The 19,627-nt window shown below is 46.7% G+C and overlaps 1 protein-coding gene across 2 annotated transcripts in view; it reads left to right on the top strand.

Moving 5' to 3' along the window:
• The first annotated feature begins 328 nt into the window (after positions 1 to 328).
• Positions 329 to 19,627, top strand: part of LOC144115506 (cholesterol 7-desaturase nvd-like) — a 45,471-nt gene continuing 26,172 nt past the window's right edge. For both annotated transcript variants that reach the window (XM_077649914.1, XM_077649915.1), the window contains exons 1-3: positions 329 to 453; positions 8,004 to 8,115; positions 10,383 to 10,506. In XM_077649914.1, coding sequence (XP_077506040.1) covers positions 395 to 453; positions 8,004 to 8,115; positions 10,383 to 10,506 — 295 coding nt within the window. In that variant the 5' untranslated portion in view covers positions 329 to 394. The remainder of the gene's footprint in view (positions 454 to 8,003; positions 8,116 to 10,382; positions 10,507 to 19,627) is intronic.

The raw sequence follows: 19,627 nt of genomic DNA, 5'->3' as shown, positions 1-19,627 counted from the left end.
GAAGGGGAGGCGCTGCTGCCGCGAGGGCAGACCTGAGGTTGGGCTTTCTCTGAGCGATGGGCTTCTATGGAAGCTACGTCACCACGCTACATTCACCTTGAAATGTCCTGCAAACGTGTTAGAATTGCTGTTACGTAACCGTCGACGGCGCTTTCATGAAACTGCAGTGGCGCAATGCCGTTGTCTGGCTGTGCTCGGCGCGATGTCGATCGCCCTCAGGCGAGAGAAAAGGCAAAGAAGGTACCGGCAGTGGAACGGCGTCAGCCGTCAGAAGTAAGGGTTCGACGCTTACTGGTGAGGGTGTTTCGAACGACGCCTGCCGGTGAGGGCGCCACTAGCAAATGCGGTGTGACATGAATGTCGTCGGCGAGGCTTTAGCATTACGTTAGCTGCCATGGCAGAGGAGCTGTGGTTGCAGCAATGTGCGCGCCTGCAAGCATTTGCGTTTTCAGGGTGAGTAACGATACGTTTTTTGCTTTATATACGGAGCAACGTGAAAGGCCCGGGGAATTGCAAAATTAAATTTAGTGCAGTGAATGTTATGTAGTGCCCACGAGGGTTTAGTGCACCCGTAAATTCAATCCAGTGAATGGTCTTTAGTACAAACGAGAGTTTATTGCAGCCGTAAAATGCAGTTGATAGCACTGGTTACTGCTATAATGCGGCGCAGACAAGTCGTTTCTTAACCCCGTGCTCCTCAGGTCCGTATTGCGGAGCCGCTGAGATCGGCCATTTCCTTTTTGTCTATTAGTTGCATAGACAATGCAGATAGCGAGGTGTGGAAACAACTCCGTCTCTCCACGGCAGACGGCCTTACGCCATTATGTTTGGTCTCGACAACAACAGCAACCTAAAATAAAACGTAACAGCATCTTCCGGCCAATAAGGAGAGTTGGATACTTTCTGGGCTCAAAATCTTATTATTATGATCGACCCAGGCTCGTATTCAGTGTTTTCACTCCATACTGTACCCCGCTCAAACATTTAAATGCTGTGCAATTTAACTTTGAACGTTACTTCTGAAGTAAATTCCGGTAGCTTACGGCTAGTATAGTGCTCACTGATTTCGTAATCGCCCGAGACGCAGTTTATTCGTTTGAATCGGCACGAACGACCCTACAGTGCGACGAGTAAGTACTGCTGGTCGGAAAAGTAAATGCACCACGGTTACGACGGAAGGAGTTGCTGAGGAGAAAGGAAAAAAAGTAATCAGTAATTAAAAAACGGGGCTTCCTTCCTTCGAAGTGCAGCGGTTTGATGTCAGCTTGCTCCGGTTCTGAACGCGACTGTCAGCAGCAGAGCAGCCGAGCGCCGTACTGGAAATTTATTAAGCGTGACAAGCACCAGCACGAGAGTGAGTGCGCAGTCCATCGTCACTCGGCGCACACGGTCCGCGAGCGACTAGGGTGCTTCGATGCGCGCGCGACGGAGGGGGGCGCATTGAGGCACCCTAGGAGCGAGAGGCGCAGAACGCCTTTAAGCGGCGCGTGATGTCAGCGCCACGGTGCGGCCTCGCAGCCGCTCCTGCCACCGGAGCCATGGTCTATTTACTTTATCTCCCGATGGTACTTACGGAGGTGTGCTGTGTCGTAGTAATGCCTATGGCAATTCATGCCCTTCACACAATGGAGAAACTTAATTCTTATCACACTTGCCGCGGCATAGCGTTTTCTTACTGCAACGCATGCACGAAGCCGTAGCCATCATGACCATTCAAATTAGGAGAACACTTAACCTCCGCCTTTGGGATATCACGCGACAGCGTTATTAGGCATTTCCTACTTCCACCTTAATTATTGCTTCTTTCTAATTTCACACACTCATTAGCATACATCAGTTGGCATGTTAGACCACGTGATGCGCCACAAGACACACAATGTCCACCTTTAACCAAGTCAAATGAACGCGCTTGAACCCAGGGACCTTGGGTTAGATTCCCAACCAAGCACCGCAATTTTCTTTCTGGCGTAATGAATTTACCTCACATACTTATATGTCATAATGACATTTCAACCATGCTCATACTACCTCATAGTTACAATTTAACTCGAGTTTTAACCATTTTCATTCCCCAGCTTAACGTATGACCTCACGACCCTCACGACCAATCCTGTGTGGTAACGTGTACGGCTTTTCAATCCGAACGTCCCCTCTAACGCTGCCGCGTTAAACTTGTCAATAGTAGGTCTAGCAGGTGTGTACTAACAGACTTAGAAATGCAACTTTTCTTACGCCTGCTTGTTCGCTACCACTCCAAGAGGTTCCTCATTTTTTTTTTCTGCCAGCAGTAAAGCATATTGTACGGAGCATTTTGCATTATAAATGCATCAGGCACTTGGCCTGCGAGCAAGTATTTGGCAGCAATGCAATCAGTGCTTGTTCTTTATTAAACGGGCGGTAACCATGGGCGTTAGCCCAAATAACAGCCAGACAAGCTCGCTGTTCATCCGCTCCCACCACTGGGTCTGAACAGCTAAGGTCTTGCGGTGCTTGTCGTGTCTCAATCGCGTCTGCATAACACTTTTGCAATGCCTTTAATTCTGTTCTTGGTAGCTCCTGGTCGTAACAGCTGCATTAGGTTTTGGTGTGAAATACCAGCGTATAAAGACCCGAACATACATGCAACCGTCGGCAGAGTAAGTCCGAGCACGCGACAGACAGCTAAGATCAGATAAAACTGCATCGCCGCGTCATCTGACGTTCGACTTCGGCTTTAGAGACATCGCAATGCGCGTGCGCGTCCTTTCATGCTCGCAGCCGTGTCTTTTCTGTCTCTTGCAGCAGGCTAGCTGATTACAAGCAGCGTTTGGCACTAGGAGTCACTTTCTTTATTCACTGTGACGCGGCAGTTAAGCGGGGCACGGCAAGGGTGAAGCGTGTGCTGACCGCTTGGCCATAAATACACAGATAACGTAACTTTCCTGTCTCGGTGGAAAACCGGCGCCGCATACAGAATTTCTTCCTTTCTTTGCATTTTCTTCTTGGTTTCAGTATACCGTGCGATGCTGAATACGAACAAGCACACCGAAAACGAAGGGGAATTGCGCCGAAAAATGGTTGAATTTATTACAAACACGTACAAGCGCACAAAAAAACAGACACGAAGAAGGAGACTTGGACACCACGAAGCACTCGTGGTGTCTAAGTCTCCTTCTTCGTGTCTTTGTGTTTTTTTTTTGTGCGCTTGTACGTGTTTGCAATGCACCAACTCGCCCAACAGTCCGTGCTCCTGAATTTATTACCATCAGATGAGACGGGATAGGTAGGTCAGCTCGCAGATGCAATAAAATTAGAAAGTAGACGAGGAAAGAAATAACGTCAGAAGCCATCGGCGCGGTCACAGGCTGTACATAAAAGAACAAAACTGAAAACAGGGCTCAGGGCCATAAAAAAAAAGCATCAGCGAAATGTGTCCTGTGTGTTCCCCTCTCATTATGCAGATTTAATGGCGGGTGAAGTGACCACCCATGGAAATTATATCTGACACCCTCCTTGGCATAGAATCGTAGAGCGAGATGACGGTTTGCCCCTTTCGAGGCAGTTAGCTTCGAGCTGATCACCAAGGCGGTCAGCTCGCTGGACTCCTGACTCTTAGGAATGGCGTTGCAAAGCGCGTCCGCTCTTGCCCTGAACAAGTTTCATCTGGACAGGCACAACTTCATGCGGCGCCACACGTTTCAGATGTGATTTTGTCCGCGCCATTCGAAGTACACAGCAATTTCCGCAAGCCAAGATCTTCAGTCATGGCAGTCACCTGACGGACCATATGCACGCGGCTTTTCTCCTGCTGGAAAAAGAAGCAGCCGTCGGGGAGTGGCCTATCCAGCACAAATGGGAGCGTGGTGTCCTGTAGCAGCTAGATAACTGCAACAGGATGCCGTAAACGTCCCATCAATGCGGACAAGAGGCCCTAGACCATCATTTGCGCATGGCACCTCACACGGAGACTGCACACCGGCCACTAGAAAGAACGCTCTGTGTATAGCCGGCTGGTATCTGCAATTTTAAAAGAAACAAAATTAACGGGTAAAAGATTTAGAAAAAAAATTAGCAAACGGTAAATAACAGTTTACAGTACGCGCGGTATACCTTTAAACCCTAACGTCGTGCAAATAGCTTCAAATACGTGTATTCGAGCCGATGCTAATTACTAACATTCACAGCGCAAGACGAACACGGACACGAGGGGAGACACCACAAAGCGTGGTGTCTCCCCTCGTGTCCGTGTTCGTCTTGCGCTGTGAATGTTAGCATGAAGTACCAACTCGCCCAGCAACTGATTTTGATGCTAATTAGAAGTTATTTATGTGAATTTCTCTTACTTGCTGTATATTTAGTGCTTTATTGAGATTATCAGGTAATTCCATTTGAGGGAATAATTTCCACAATTCCTCTGAAATTTTAGATCCGCTAAAGCTTTCGGCATAAGCAAATCAGCAAAATCTGTCAACGCCACCAATAAATAAAGATGTTATACCTAGAATTCAAAGGTCATGGTTACCGCCGCTGTTGACCCCACGGAGTGCTAGAAGTGGACTTCGGAGAAATTATATTGTTCGATTCTTTTGTGTTTTAATGCTGATGGTCCTGCGCGAAGTCATGTTGTTGCTGGCGCTGTCGCTCATCCAGGCAAGGCTTTTGCTGAGTGCCGCAATTTCAAATCTCAGCTGCTTTCAAACGCCAGCATGCTATCGAAGTAGAAATATCCAGTGATAACTCGTCTCGGATTGCTTTAACGTTCAGAAAAGGGTCTATGCAGCTGCAGCAAAAGACAGTGAGTCGTCCTCACTCTACGTGAGCCTTCACCGGCTCGATGGCTTCGCATCTGCAAGTATTCCCTCATCTTGAAAGGCACGGAAAATTCTGCTCACTGATGTCTTCGACCTGCCAGTTCTTCGGCACATTCCTCTCCGTGGTGCACCCTCTACGAAAAGCCTGTCAATAAATCTCCGATCTTCACTCGGAACACGTGGTGTCATTTCACTGGACGACGCACTTATTTTCAGTGCTGCACACTTTTATACCTTTCCAAAAGTATCACTGGCTAATGAGAAGCACGAACACATGACGAGCGGGGGAGGATAGAGGAATTGCATGACAGCACCATTATACTGTAGTCGAATCACTTAAAAATCGGCTTGTTCACTGTGTTGGCGAATCTTCGTGCTGGCGTGGTGCCCCTCTCGATAACCTAGTTTAGGTTTCCTATAGCTCATCAGCAACGAAACTCGACGTCCAGGAAAAGCTCTCCACAAAACCCCCCAATGACGTCATCAGCAAACAAAAAAATTCTTCCGAATGCGCACGAAATTAAACCAAGGAGCTTTAGACTGCGAGGTGGGCACGTAATCCATAGGCTACAAAACCGCGTTTGGCGAATAAAGGTGAACCTAGTGTATGCATTGCCTTACTACTGTATGATAATGAGCAGGTGTGTCATTTGAAAGGAAGGAAAAAATATAAATGAAAAATTTATGATTTCACCTTCAAAGTACGTAAGGAGTCCTAAATGGCCTCCGTAATTTTTTGTTCTGTGCTTTAATAGGCACCTGCTCTGTTGCTCCCAAAATATAGCGTCTTGAGGACATAACGGCCGAAAACACTTCACATCTCAACAGGCCAGCAGAAGCTTCCTTTTCTTGTAAGAATCGGTGAATGCTTTGTTTCATTAGTAAATCCTTTATTGCATAGACACAATGATGTGACTATTCCTCTTTTAAAACGGCCTAGTTCAGGTCAACGCACTTGCTTACTACATCATACTGTACCGTGCCCTGTAGACTACTGAGGTGTGCAAATGGCGCGTCCATGACGAAAATACGATGAGTATTTTCAGCAGTAGTTACACTAGTGAAATCTTGTATGTTGTATTTATGGAACGGTTTGAGTGCTTATGTACTGTACAGCACACTCATTTAGTCATATGCCTGCAAACTATTTTTCGTGAAGCTGTATGGCACACTAGAACTTTCATTGAGATATAAACGACAAACAGATGTTGCATCTTTAAATTCTTAGAACTTCACGAACCACAGGCCCAAACGAAAAAATACGTAGCCGCAACTATTTACCATTAACTATTCAAACGGGCAGCAAAATGTCAGGTGTGCGTATGAGATTAGAAAGTTTGCGGGGACAAGGTGGCCGCAGCTGGCAGAGGGCAGGAGGTCGGAGGTCAATTATAGAAATATTTGTCCTGCCTTGGACGTATTAGGCTGCTACTGCGGCGGCTGATTATGACGATTATGAATAGAATGATGAAGAACCACCCCCACTGTATTGTGCTGAAATTGCCAGTAAATATGACCTATACACCAGTTGACCCGTTCGAATGCGTACAAAATCTTCAGGCGTGACGGTAGCATTCTTCGTGCAGAGGAAATAATCACAAAACCCATTCCGCTGTTCGAGCTAAATTTTCTCACAAGTGAGCTCAATGTAATGACAATATCAGCCACTAACGCTGCTTGGCTTCTTGAGCGCGTTTGGACGATGCAGATAATTTAGCTAGGTGTGAATAATTCGATTGACGCATATAGTTATCCTAAGTCGCGAGTTGCGCCTTCTTATTGAGCTTTTTCAGTTCTATAATTTCCTCTGCTATCTCCTGCGTTGGTATCTGTGGCACGGCGTTCAGCTGTTAAGCAACGAGTGCTCTGCTTGCCTCGGAAGCCACAGTTTGATGGAAAGAAAGCATAAATGACCGTTAGTACAGGTTAATGGACGTTCAATAGCACCAAGTGGACAAAAGTGAAGATCTCCACTGCGGCGGCTAATAAGGGAAATTGTTGGCTCTATGCGGAAATACGATTTATTTAGTCATTATGCGTTGGCTGCCTCCAGTGTGAGAAGAAAGCCGAATGAACGAAAATTTCTCAGCGTGTTTGTCTCCGAGGAACAGATACCAGGTGATGACGGCAGGCAAGGGCACCGGCGCATAGAACAGACGGCAGGTTGGCGTGGCTTTCAAACTCTTTAGCCAGGAACATGTGCTCCCAAATAGAAAACTCGTCATCGGCAACACCTGCGTCTGCACTGAGCTGTCATTGAACGCAGACGAAACGTTACTTCACGTGGTCACACTAAAAAAATGATTGGGAACATTTAGGACAGGAAGCCTGCAATGATGCAAATAGTTCCGTGCATCTTCGGAACTGTCACGTGTGGTCACGCTCCTCCATAGCAATATGCTCGCGTCTAGTGAGCATGAATTTTGCAACAAGTCCCGCGTGGTTACAGAAAGTAACGAAGTAACAAGGTCACCTGCCAGCAGGAATGAACAATTGCACGTCCTAACGGACAAATATCCGTGCTAAGTGTTGTCTGTCCAATCAGGGTAAAGCGAACAGCGCACGCCTCACCCTCGTCGTGCCCCCGCCGAACTAGTGAACAACGAAAGCGACCCCTAGCGTCAAGCGCCGCATGCAACAGCTAGTCCGCTGCAAGCGAGAATACACGGCTAAGTGCATGAAGGACGTTCACGGGCACTGCGATGTCTCGACACCAGAAGTGCAACGTCAGACGGCGCGGCGATTCAGTTGTATTTAATTTTTGCCAGCTGTCGCGTGCCCCAACTTTTTGTAGCGATAGCTACATTACGGTAGCATTTCGAGCCTTCAGCGTGGCGGCGCTGCCATGCCGTGGCTGCGCCGCCATGCTGTCACGTGGTTGGTCACATGGTGCGGAGCAGCAGCCGGCGGCGCGGCGCCGTGGCTGATCACGTGGTTCGTCACGTGGTTGGTCACGTGACCGAGTTCTACTCGGCCAGCTGTAGCTATCGCGTCACTCCGGGTTTAACCAGAGCTAAACCACCGCCAATTCCCCCCCCCCCCCCCCCTCGCTGGTTGTACGTACCCTTCGAACCAATGCTGTCGACTATCTGCTCGTCTTCTGTCCTAATCGGTGGTGTTTGTTTAACATTTTGAGCCTTATTGCTTATGTCTTGAAAGGGTATAACTCTGGATGGTGTAATGAAGTATTTTTTCGTACGTTTTCTTATCAAGAAACGGAATACCATTCGGCCCTCAACCTGTGTTGGTGGCGATTGCTGTGGCAACTGTCGTCCTCCTTTGTGCATTCATCTTTTCCAAGCGATGCCGGGGAAATGAGAGTGAGGTAAGAGGAGCGAGAAATTGTGTGAAAAAACAGGATGCTGAAAGGGAGATATATCACACGCGCCCATTAACGACCGAATGAATTCCCGAGTTAAGAACGCGAGCTCGTGAGCTTCTTAATTAAAGCATGCACCAACCGGCCCTAATAGACAGACTTCTCAAGCGAGGCAAGGCTGACCGCAACGAAATTCACATAATAGTTATATAACTCACGAATTTTTCGCGTAATAAACGCCTTGTCTGATATTAATCGTTTACGAATGATCTCGAGCAGACAAATTGAATGTATCACTAGGGAAGGGTGGAGTTTTGGTTCATAGAGCTTAATACGAGCGCCTTCTTTGCGCACTAATTTCGCACCTATCATGCGGCATGACACAATGATTTCATGTTACTGAGCACAGCGAGAGTTGCGTTGAATAGAAAACATCAAGACTTAAAAACCTAACGATTATGGATAGAAGACCGGTAATTAATTTGCACCAAGTGGGCGCCACACGCGTTATAGGGAATGCTGTGAATGACGGAAACAAGGACCTTCGGGCCTCTGCATTGACGTTTTCTGTAAATTAAAAATAACCTAATTGCTCGAAAAAAATAAACAAAGCAGAATTAGACCCAAGCGTTCTGATAAGTAGGTTTTAAAAGCATGCCAAAAAAATACGTGTCTTCGCCTCCTTCTTCACTAAAGCTATGCTGAAGCCATGACTTGCCTTATATGCATTTAATTTATACAGGGTGTCCCAGCTAACTTGGACCAAAATTTTGAAAAACCTAAGCGTTCTTCAGAAATGAAATCACGTGGATGTTGTTAAGGTTTATCTAAAGTTGTATCTAAAGTTGTATCTGTTGTTAAGTTTATCTAAAGGTGTATCTAAAGTTACAGTATCATTTTTTATTGCACTACTTTAATATTTGGTCTAGATAAATTAACTTTTTAAATTTAGCTTGAAACGTTCAGGAGTCAATAACAAATTTGTGCAGCTCCACAAATATTGTCCAACCAAGACATTTTCAACGAGATAGGCTTAGCGTGGTCGTTTTAATTCGGGAAAAACGACAGCCCGCGGAGTTTAAAAAATATCACGTGACAACGCGCTCCGCGCGCCCGAACGCACCGCTATTACAGCGCTCTCATTCGTGCTTTGCAAGAAAACATCGCTTGCTTCGCACCTTTCGTGCTGCTCACGACAGAGCTTCGCGTTGTGGATGGTTGGAAGATAAGCGCCAGTGGGTTCGAGCGGCAGTTGAAAGAAAGCCGGCTCCCGTTTCTGCGACGATAATTGCGCTCTCAAGATAGCAGATTGCACACTGCGTCGCTTACCGCCGCCGGTAACGTCAGAGCCGAGCAAAGATAGCAGCCCTTTCTCTTAAGCAAAGAGAAGGCGCGGCGCTGGCGATGTTTTTTTTTTTTACAAATCGCGGATGGGAGCGCTGTAATCGCGGCGCATTCGACCGCACGGAGCGCGCTGTCACGTGGTATTTTTGGAACTGTGCGGGCCTTCGTTTTCCCGAATAAAAACGGCCACGCTAAGGCTATATCGTTGGAAGCGCCTGGGTTAAGCATTATTTATGGAACTATATTTAAAAAATAAGTTATCTCGAACAATTATTCAAGTAAGACGAGCACGAAAATTGTACTAAAACTTTAGGTAAACATGAACAGCATCCAGGCGATTTCAGTTCCGAAGAATGCTTATGTATTTTTTAATATTTTGGTCTAAGTTAGCTGGGACACCCTGTATATACCCTGAATCCCTTTATGTCCGATATATGCCAGGAGTTTGGATTGAATGCTTGGTGAAGGTTGCTTTCAAATGCATTTTATTCCATTTTTTATTGTAGATACTGTAGGCGTTGCTATATCAGTTCATTAATTAAGTTTTTGGTGTGATGTAGGTGATGGGAAGACATTATTACTTTCTTGTCGGCGTGCACAGCCTAGTTTCCTATCTAGTTTGCTTGGGCACAGAGGCAGATGGCGTGCGGTAGTTCCGCAGTATACTCTTTGACGCACAAGTATTGTTAGAAGCGTGCAAGTTATTATTTCTAAGTTCCTGAAAGGTGCAACGCTTAAAATGGAATAAAAATACCCCTTAAGAGTAGCGAACCTATTAAATTACAATGAATAATTATTGCGATAGAAAACGAAAACCAGAAGGCCGACGGCAGCTAGGAGCATACATGCCGAGCAACCGGCTGTTGGATAATATTAACATGGTCGCAAGCAGCGCCAATGTGTACTGTTTTTATTTTTTTTTCTCCCAGAAGAAGCAAAAAGTACGCACGGTGAGCCCAGGAGATGTACCACCTGTTTTTCCGAATGGCTGGATTCCTGTGCTTGAGTCATCAGATCTCAAAAAGGGTGAAGTGAAGGCTGTTAGCGTGATTGGTGAGTTGGCTGGAACTTGTTACGCGTGCCAAACTTTCTGAACTGTACCCACTACCTGGCACTAATTCGCGGCCCCTGTGAAACTTCATTGGAGCGAACCTTTAGTGATGAACACAGAGCGGATATTTTTGCAATAAAAGAGGGCGTTTTGCTGCCAAAATAGGTATTTAGGATTGCATTTCAGCCTTCAAATTCAGAAACAGGCCCTGTATATTTCGCGCCATCCACCCAGCTTCTTATGTTATATTATCTCGAAGTTGTTGCAGTATTGATAAAATTAATGAAATATTGACTTTTGACGTCCCCAAGACAGAAAGTATATGTGAGGCATTGCGAGATAATTCGGCCATGAGCGCTGATTCAAAAGCACTCTGCAGACTCCTCAAGATGCTTGTCGCTATAAATTTTTTTCATCTTTGCCTGGACATGGCCATTGTTGTGAACAGTGCAGTACCCGAGTTTCAGGAGAATAATACTGCCAAGCGTGGCTTTCTCTTCGCACCAGCCTGTGTCTGCACCGTGGCCGCTTGTAATGCGGGTCCAGCACACTCAATGGCGCAAGCAGCACAAATTGACAGGTTGCAAGGCGTACGTTAATGAGTTCCCCTTATCATGCAACCCTGTGTAAGCCCCTTAACCACAAAAACAAAAATTTAGGAAAACTTAAGCTCCACCTTTAACTCTATGATGCAACAGCGTCAACGCTTCCCGTCAGCAGTTCCTCTTGCCCACGCAGACAAGAACACTGTTTCCTCTTTCACAATCACAATCACTTAATCATTGCATGAAAGGCCACATGACATGCATGTCAAGTCTCTCTTTATATGCGCCGCACGAACGTGCCTGTGTAGCCTAGCGTGGTACGGTTACTATGCAACGCTAGGCTACGCTACTTTTCGCTCTGTACCTAGAGCCACTTTTTCGGAATGTAATAAATAACAGCTGTATTCGCGGTTTTGAACTGGAAGCATGTGAAATTATAGTATTGGCTTATGTAGATGATGTGGCAATTTTTTCTAGCGACCACAGCAGCGTGTAACATGCGATGTCGGTTTTCGCATGTTTTGTTATGTAACCAATAGCGTTGTTAATCTGGACAAATGGTCGGGCCTTTGGCATGGGAACTGGGCATCAATGCCTTTGTTTCATGCAAGTGTGAAACGGTCACATGTCCCTTGCAAACACCGATGTGTTCCTCTCGTCAGGTATCGAGATAACGATGAGCTTTGGAAGGAGAAAATTCAAGAACTGTCCACGCGTACACAGAAATGGTCGGGAAAGGAACTTTCTATATTCGCGCCCACAAACATATGTAATGTATACCTGGTTTCAAAAGTGTGCTATTTGTTGCAGGTTCTTTCGTGCTCTCGACTTAGCATTTAAAGTTTCCACCGTCGTTTCGCAGTTTTTGTTTGCCAGTCGTCATGGGAGAATACCAAACGTGACAATTTAATTCTGCGCTTGAAAAAAGGGGGTCTTTCCTTGCCACACCTATTTTATTTATTTTATTTACAGATACCTTACAGGCCTCCAGACAGGCACTGTGTGGAGGGCTCCGGAATAATTTCGACCACCTGGGGATCTTTAACGTGCACTGACATCGCACAGCGCACGGGCGCCTTAGCGTTTTTCCTCCATAAAAACGCAGCCGCCGCGGTCGGGTTCAAACCCGGGAACTCCGGATCAGTAGTCGAGCGCCCTAACCACTGAGCCACCGCGGCGGGGCGGTTGTAGATGTGCTGGCGGTGAAACAGTGGCATGGGCGTATTTGTGAAAGATAGATAAAAGGGCAATGTCGCCACGAATTTGCAACGGATGGAGCGAAATTTCAATCTTTAGTTGGGATACACTCAACTGATAGCTGTAATTTTGCGAAATGAAACGAGAAGCTCTATTCTGGACAGCTTCCAACTTTTCTATTAGATATTTCTGATGAGGTGACCACATGGATGAAGCGTACTCTAGCTGCGGTCTGACAAAAGTAATGTAGGCTTGTTTACGCACGTGAGGGGTAGTGCATTTCAGGTTACGGGAAAGGAAACCTAGTGACCGGGAAGCATTAGCGAAAGTGGTGGTTATGTGTTCAGCCCAAGAAAGGTTTGGTGAAATATGGACGCCTAGATGCTTATACTGCGTAGTCCGAGCCAATGTATTGTTATTAATGTGGTAGAGAAAATCCGAATTGACTGATTTTCGGCTAAAAGAAATTATATTACACTTAGAAATGTTTAAAATCATTAGCCACGTTTTACACCAGTCGTGAATGCGATCGAGGTCACTTGTAAGTGCGAGGTGGTTATTAGTACCTTTTATTGGTCGATAAATAATGCAGTCGTCAGCAAATATGCGTATCTAAGATGAGATGTGTACTGGCAGGCCATTAATGTAAATTAAGAAGAGCAGTGGACTGAGGACGCTTCCTTGCGGCATGCCCGATGTAACGTCGGAGAGAGGAGAGGAGTAGTTATTAACAACGGTGAACTGCTGGCGATTTGAAAGAAAATTACGGACCCATGACAGAATTAAAGAATATAATTTGAGCGCAGAAAGTTCAGATATTAGTCGGCAATGTGCTACCTGACCAAATGCTTTGGCAAATACCAAAAAGATGCAATCAGTTTGTAAGTTACTGTTCATGTTGAAGTGTAGGTCGGTTGTAAACTAAAAAAACTGCGTCTCACAGGAAAAGCCATTTCTGAAACCATGCTGCTTAGTGAAAAAAAATGATTAGATTCCAGGTGATTGTAGATATGTGATGCGAAAAATGTGTTCAAGCATCTTGCAACAGATCTTGCACCTGAGGTAGGTAGTGTCAAGATTTATGCTTCTCCGTGATCAACGCGACCCATTCGTGCGGACTTCTATTCAAGTGAGGCTTTCTTCGGCTTTGCCAAACTGTTATTTCCACTGTAGACGGGATGCGATACAGTGCAAGCAGCTTTTTGAAAGAAGTGATCTTTGCTTCCAGGTTTCTAAATGCTCGGTTCAGTTTGCAATACGTTTCAAATGTCACGCGTACGAAATTGCTAAAAGATTTGCTTGACTGTGTCTTTTTCGATACAAAGTATCGATCTCTGTATAGTGGAGGCCAAGGAGGAAATGTTTTAAAAAGAATACAGAAAATGGTGTGGCCAGCGGGTGTGAAGACGTTTTTCTTCAAGTTGCACACTGGTACGTTGCCGGTTAAAACATGGATGGAGGAGACTGGGATTGTTTTTACCATGGGATGCTGACTGCTTGTTGTGTCACAAACCAGAGTTAATAGAACACGTCTTTATTGATTGCTGGGATGCGCTGCTCTTTTCGGACGGGCTCCAACGGACAATAAAGAAAGACTTAGCATTGACGCCGTATGGGATACGCTTCCTGGACGTTGAGCCGGATCTTTATAAATACGATGTAATTTTCCTTCTTGGCCTGCACAGCATTTGGCGAAGCAGGATGGCTGTACGACACTGCGATGATGATGCGCGGTCTGTCCGAGATTACTTCAAAGAAAACGCATTTAGGCTGCGTGAAGTGTACAAGGAGCTGTTTTGGAGATGAAGTTATCGATTTGATGGGAGAGTTGTGTTCCTTGAAACAGTTTTGATTTTCTCACGTGAGTGAAGCGCATGTCCGCTTTTGATATTTGATAGTGCAGAGCAGAACATATGTTCGTACTCTGTTGTAAACTGTCAAAACAGGCAATAAAGAAAAAAAAGTGCCTGCGTAGCTTAGCGGTAGCATGTCTGACTTACAACAAAAGGAACCAGGGGTTCGATTCCAGAATAGTTAGCCCGTTTTGTGTTTTTAACTCAGTTCATTTACTTTAGACACCTGCATGTCCTGCAATCTTGTGATCTTCTAATCACCAGTTGCCTAACGCCTTAATCACTGTTCCAATTCGCCGCTCCACCTGTGACGTAGCCACCTTTCCGACCAATCCGAAGTTTTTCTGAGGCCAACGACGACGCGGGATATTCTGCAGAACGGGAGCCTTATACGCTGTCGCGTAAAATTGTGCGGTTCGTGTACAAAGCAGACCTCAATTTGCCACGAACCGTATCAGAAATTGGTCCCTTTGGCACCACGGCGATTCTTGCGATTCTTACCAGCGCTTCCGAATTGAGCCCAGATTCCGCAACGAGCTTTTCGTCGGTGCTTTTTAATTCCTTACTGGTGCTGCCCAGAAAACTGATATTTGCGCCCAAGCGCTTCAGGCCGCCTTGAAGACTGCTCCAATAGAGAGCAGCAGCCTGAGCCTTTTTCACTTAAACGCTCTTTTATTCTGCAAGTATAGACGGCTGTTCTTCGTCATAAATGAGCGCTTTGTAGCACTCGACGGTTTGTAGCCTCGTTTCGCAAAGTGCAACGATGAACTTCCGAAAGCTGTACCTTGTGGGGAATCAGCCCCCTCCCCCCCCCTCTGCAGCATGCCGAACTCCTTCGAAGACTGGGACTCACATTCTCATCTGCTGAACTCCTGTAGAGCGAGCGCATTTAAACTACATCGAACGCCAAAGATCAACTGAATCTCTCATCTGAATCATGAACCACCTTTGCAGGCTGAGTGTTCGAAACTGGTTTTGCCGCCCGTAGGCTGCAGAGGGGTTTGCGGAGCCGCTTCCAAGCGCACACCCCTGAAGAAGCCGGGCGCCGAGCCGGGGGACGCTTGTACCCATTTTTTCGAACCAACCCCCCCCCCCCCCCCCTCCTAGTTTCCCCTTGTGGTTTGCTTTCCCATGAGGCACCGTGCCGCAGCAGAATCGCCTCGAGGAGGGGCACATTTCCTTGTTAGTTACCTTAATGGGACTATGCAGTGAATAAAAAGTCGCTTGTATAAGTTTTCAATGCTTAGAAATGATGCTAAGAAGCATTCACACCAAGTATTAGTCTTCGAAACTGAGCCGGCAATTTATTATGAATTTTTAAGAACTGTGTTCTTTTTTTAAAATTCACGGGCCGATTGTTGTGCTCGTAGTGACTGATTCTGAAACTAAAATCCTGAAAAAAGACTTCACTGTACCCATGACGTCGCCAGGCAACCACACGCTCTCATTCGCTGGAGCCACGGCAGCCACGACGCCACGGGCACACTTCCTGTAGCAGTGAAAATCGTCTGCTCGCGCAGCCGCGCGAGACGCTCGGGCAAGCGAGCCAGGGCATTCATTGCCTTCGCGCGTATGGTTTCCATTTTCCTCTGCCGCCTCCTTCTGTCGGGAATTCCGGAGCCACTCGCAATGGCTCGCCGAGTCGCTACTGTCGCCGCTGGCGTTCAGCCAGTACGGCGTGAACGCATAGGGCTCGATGCCCATCGCGGCCGTAAGAGCGAGCAGTCGCGCCTCGAGGTCCGGGTCCATTACTGCTAACTACAACAGACGACAAGCAAAGAAACCCGACGCGCGCCGCAATCACGCCGCGGACGCTGCTGCTGGAGTGCTAGGAGCGACCACCGGAAAATGAAAAAGGACGTCAGCGGATGACGTATTCATGGGCGCGACCCAGTCCCAGAGCTGTTTTCTTTACTTTTGTCTGGGGCCCCGCGTGTGCGAGTTGAGGGGGGAGAGTAGGAGCGTAATTTTTAATTGTCTATATCTTCGGTGTTAGTGATGCTAGCTTGAAAATTCTTGCGTTGGGGTGACGAGTGATGAAATGCCTATCTCTCGTCTGCTTTACGTGATCTCAATTTATTGTATAGTCTCTTCAACTAACAAGAGAGGGCGCCAGCGTCGCAGCGCGAGAGACTGCTTGAGGCTCGCGCGCGGGAGAGAGCATGAGGCTCTCCGGCTGGGATCGTCGGCGCGAGCGGATGTAACGCACGCGGCTCCTCTCTTCGCCAGCGAGGCGAGCGAGGAAGCGGTGGGAAGCCCGGCTCCCGTATATCGCCCCGTCCGGCCTCGCAGTGTCCCTGGCCCTAGCACGGGCAAACAGTCGCTCGTAACCTTGCTGGTGAGTCGGACGACCTCGATTAATTCACTAGCGTATTTTGTTGCTAGCTGGCATTATTGTTGCTTTAGCAATAAATGCCTCTTTGTGTCAGCCAATGTGTCGTTCCTTTGTTCCGACAGAGCAAGGCCCGCCGTGGTCTTTTGAGCGCTTGGTAGCGTACGCGATCACGGGGTGAGGTCTGGCGGTTTTGAACAGTTTCAGCCGCGATTAAATGGGGGAAACGTATTTATTTCCCCAATTCAACCCCACAACTATGAAGTAGGAAGCGCAGAAAAAAAAGGCGCTTAAGAAGTGACTTAGCCGCAGCATTGAGTTCGTTCGCATTGGGAAAATGTTCTCTAATCTTCAAAATGCGTCTAAGCGCATCAGCAAGAATGCTGGCAAGCAACACCTGAAGTAGAAGATGTTCAGAAAGGAGCAGCCTTGTCGGTGCGGGGTGCTCCGCCTGCCCAAAGCAGCAACACCTTATCCTCTTCGACAGCAGAAGGGTGGGTCCGTTCCACAGATTGGTTGAGAAAGTACTTTGTTGTTCACATGTCTTCCATAAGTTTTCAAGGACGAAAGCAGAAGCCACCTCCTCTCGTCACGGAAGATGTTCCCAGCTAGAAAGTGAGCGACAAGGCTTCCCACAACATCCACTGTTTCGTACATAGGGAGTCAAAATGCGTTGGCCACCGTACTTTTTTCTCATTTTCAGCACCACTTCTCCAGGCAGGGCCGGAGGCACCTCTTCCGCAGTGTCGGCTCTTATGGTATATTGCACTGGACTGGCTTTTATGGTGCATTGCATGCACTGAACGATTTGGTGGGGTGCGATGGCTTCCATTTGCCCATGACCTTAGCCATCGAAAAATCAGACACCGTATACTCATGCGTCATGGATCCCATCATGGCTAAGAAGGGATTTTCAGCGATTCGGCCTGAATAAGCTACCGGAACACATTCGACTTGAACAACTCAGCTACTTACAGCACACCCGAATCTACCGGTCTCAAGGCAGCATGCCACCGAACATCAGATGACGTAACAGAGGACGCATATTCGTGCATACGCGTCGAGGTTGCGTCGTCTTTTAAGCTGTGTGATGGGGCCTGGCCTGCTAATTATAATCAGCGACCTCCTGCCTAATGTAAGACACTTCTAATCTCAAACGTAACCGCGAGAGCTATGGTAAGACTGAACAGGAATTTTACTCATTGGAAAGCAAACGTCTTACAAAGCTTATCTTCGTACCTACTTCGTACTTAACTGGACACTGAGGACAACTCCCTCCAATTACTGATCTCAGTTAAAACAACACAGCTCTTTCGGTTGCTATACTTTCGATCACCTGATGAGACCATGAAGTAGACCGCCGACCTCACGGACTATCTCATGAGTCTTGGTATCAGAATTGTAGATTAAACTTCGTTCATATCGCGCTGGGGAAAAAAGGCAGATTAAGTCTTTGAGATGGTTGAGAGCCGGGAGCGCTAACCACCGACCGCGGAGCTTGGGGTGAGGGCGATGAAAGGAGTCCTTGTGTGAGCACCTCGCACCGCAGGGTACGCTACAGAGCGGGTAACAACATCTAGTTAATTAAGATGACCAATTAGCCTCACCAATTCTTGTCGCCAATTAACACAGCCTACGCATACTAGCAATCGCAATCAGCTTGATGATATGGCTCTTCCCTTTGGAACAGGCGGTCACATTTGGTCTGTCCTAGCCTGAGTGTTAACAGTTCTGCACTGTTATTTTGTTTCATTGCCCTCCTACGGAATGTTTGCTGATATGTTTATGCTGTTGCTTTTTTTCATGTATCATGTATTTTCGCTTCGAGCTCTCGCCTCCCGCATCCGCGTCATGGAAAATAAACGCATTATTATTTATTATTATTATTATTATTATTATTATTATTATTATTATTATTATTATTATTATTATTATTATTATTATTATTATTATTATTATTATTGCTGTTGTTGTTGTTGTTATTATTATTGTTAAATAAGGAAGCTGGTGGCTCCGCCATCTAGGGACAGAACAGACTTCTGTCACGTTGTTGTTGCCTTCCATTGCTGCACGCTTGACGTTAAAGCCCCTTGATTTTGAAAGTAGTGCGTATCTGATAGCTTGGCCGCCGCGCCGCACACTCTCGCACATCCTACTCGCCCGCCTGTCTGCCTCGGCGCTTTTCTGAACGATGATTGGCCCCTCCGGCCGTCGCCCGGGAAACGCGCGCGAAAGCGTCGCTTTCCTTGTGTTTTCGTGTTTCGCCGGCCTCAGCTGCTGGTCGAGCTCCGTTGAGTTACGTGCCCGCTCATAATTCCAACTCTACTTTTAGGGCTGCGTTATGCCCGGTTGCTGTGCATTTCAGTGCACAGGCCAGAGTGAAAATGGCTGCGCGCTTTTAGCAATTGCTCGAGGAAAAAATGACATCAGCCGTGGAAAAAAGGGCATCGACAACATCGCCCTTGAGGACTTTGCTCCGACAAAGCACACCGTCCTCGGCGAAACACTGTGCATATTGTGGTATCTAATCCAGTGCGCATTCGTAAAACTTCTTGCGGGATCATTAGGAAGCTGATAATCTTGCATAATTCGTTGATCATTGTGCGTCGTTTCACACGCTATTCATTCCATTTCATGACATTGCTCTGTGTGTTCTATTCGCGACTGTTTGCATGCGGTTTACGCCTATGATAGCAACTTTTATTTCTGGACCTCAGTGTGAGTTTCCGCGAAAAACATCTGCATCGCAGACATTAATTTTTTTTTTGCTAGTAAATATGCGTCCTTCTGACGTGGCGCAAAATAGAAAACCTGTTGATTTTCGTAGCTTATACGACAGTATGCCCCAGAGGTTTAATGTGGTAGCTTTACGGCGTTATACCATAGTATGTTTGGGGATGATAGATTATGTTATATTTTAAAGCGATTAACGCGTTCGTTCGGTTGTCGCGGCTGTGCGCAACTCTACTACGATTCCGAGATCTAACGCCACCTGAGGAGCGAGTCGCAGAAAAGATGCCTTTTAGGGCGAGCTTTGACTTGTCGCAAGCGAAACTGTTATGATATACTGCAGTGAATTATGTTTTCGAAGTGACATCAGGTTCTTTACCTCCGTAGTATATAAGATAGTACGAATCGTTTCCGTAGAGGCTCACTCATTCACGGAATGACAATATCATTTGTGATCGCGCTTTAC

Source organism: Amblyomma americanum, chromosome 1 (genome assembly GCF_052857255.1).
Source record: "Amblyomma americanum isolate KBUSLIRL-KWMA chromosome 1, ASM5285725v1, whole genome shotgun sequence".
In the NCBI taxonomy this organism is placed as follows: domain Eukaryota; kingdom Metazoa; phylum Arthropoda; class Arachnida; order Ixodida; family Ixodidae; genus Amblyomma; species Amblyomma americanum.
The sequence above is the reverse complement of the archived record's forward strand: the minus strand, read 5'-3'. Positions and strand labels throughout refer to the sequence as shown.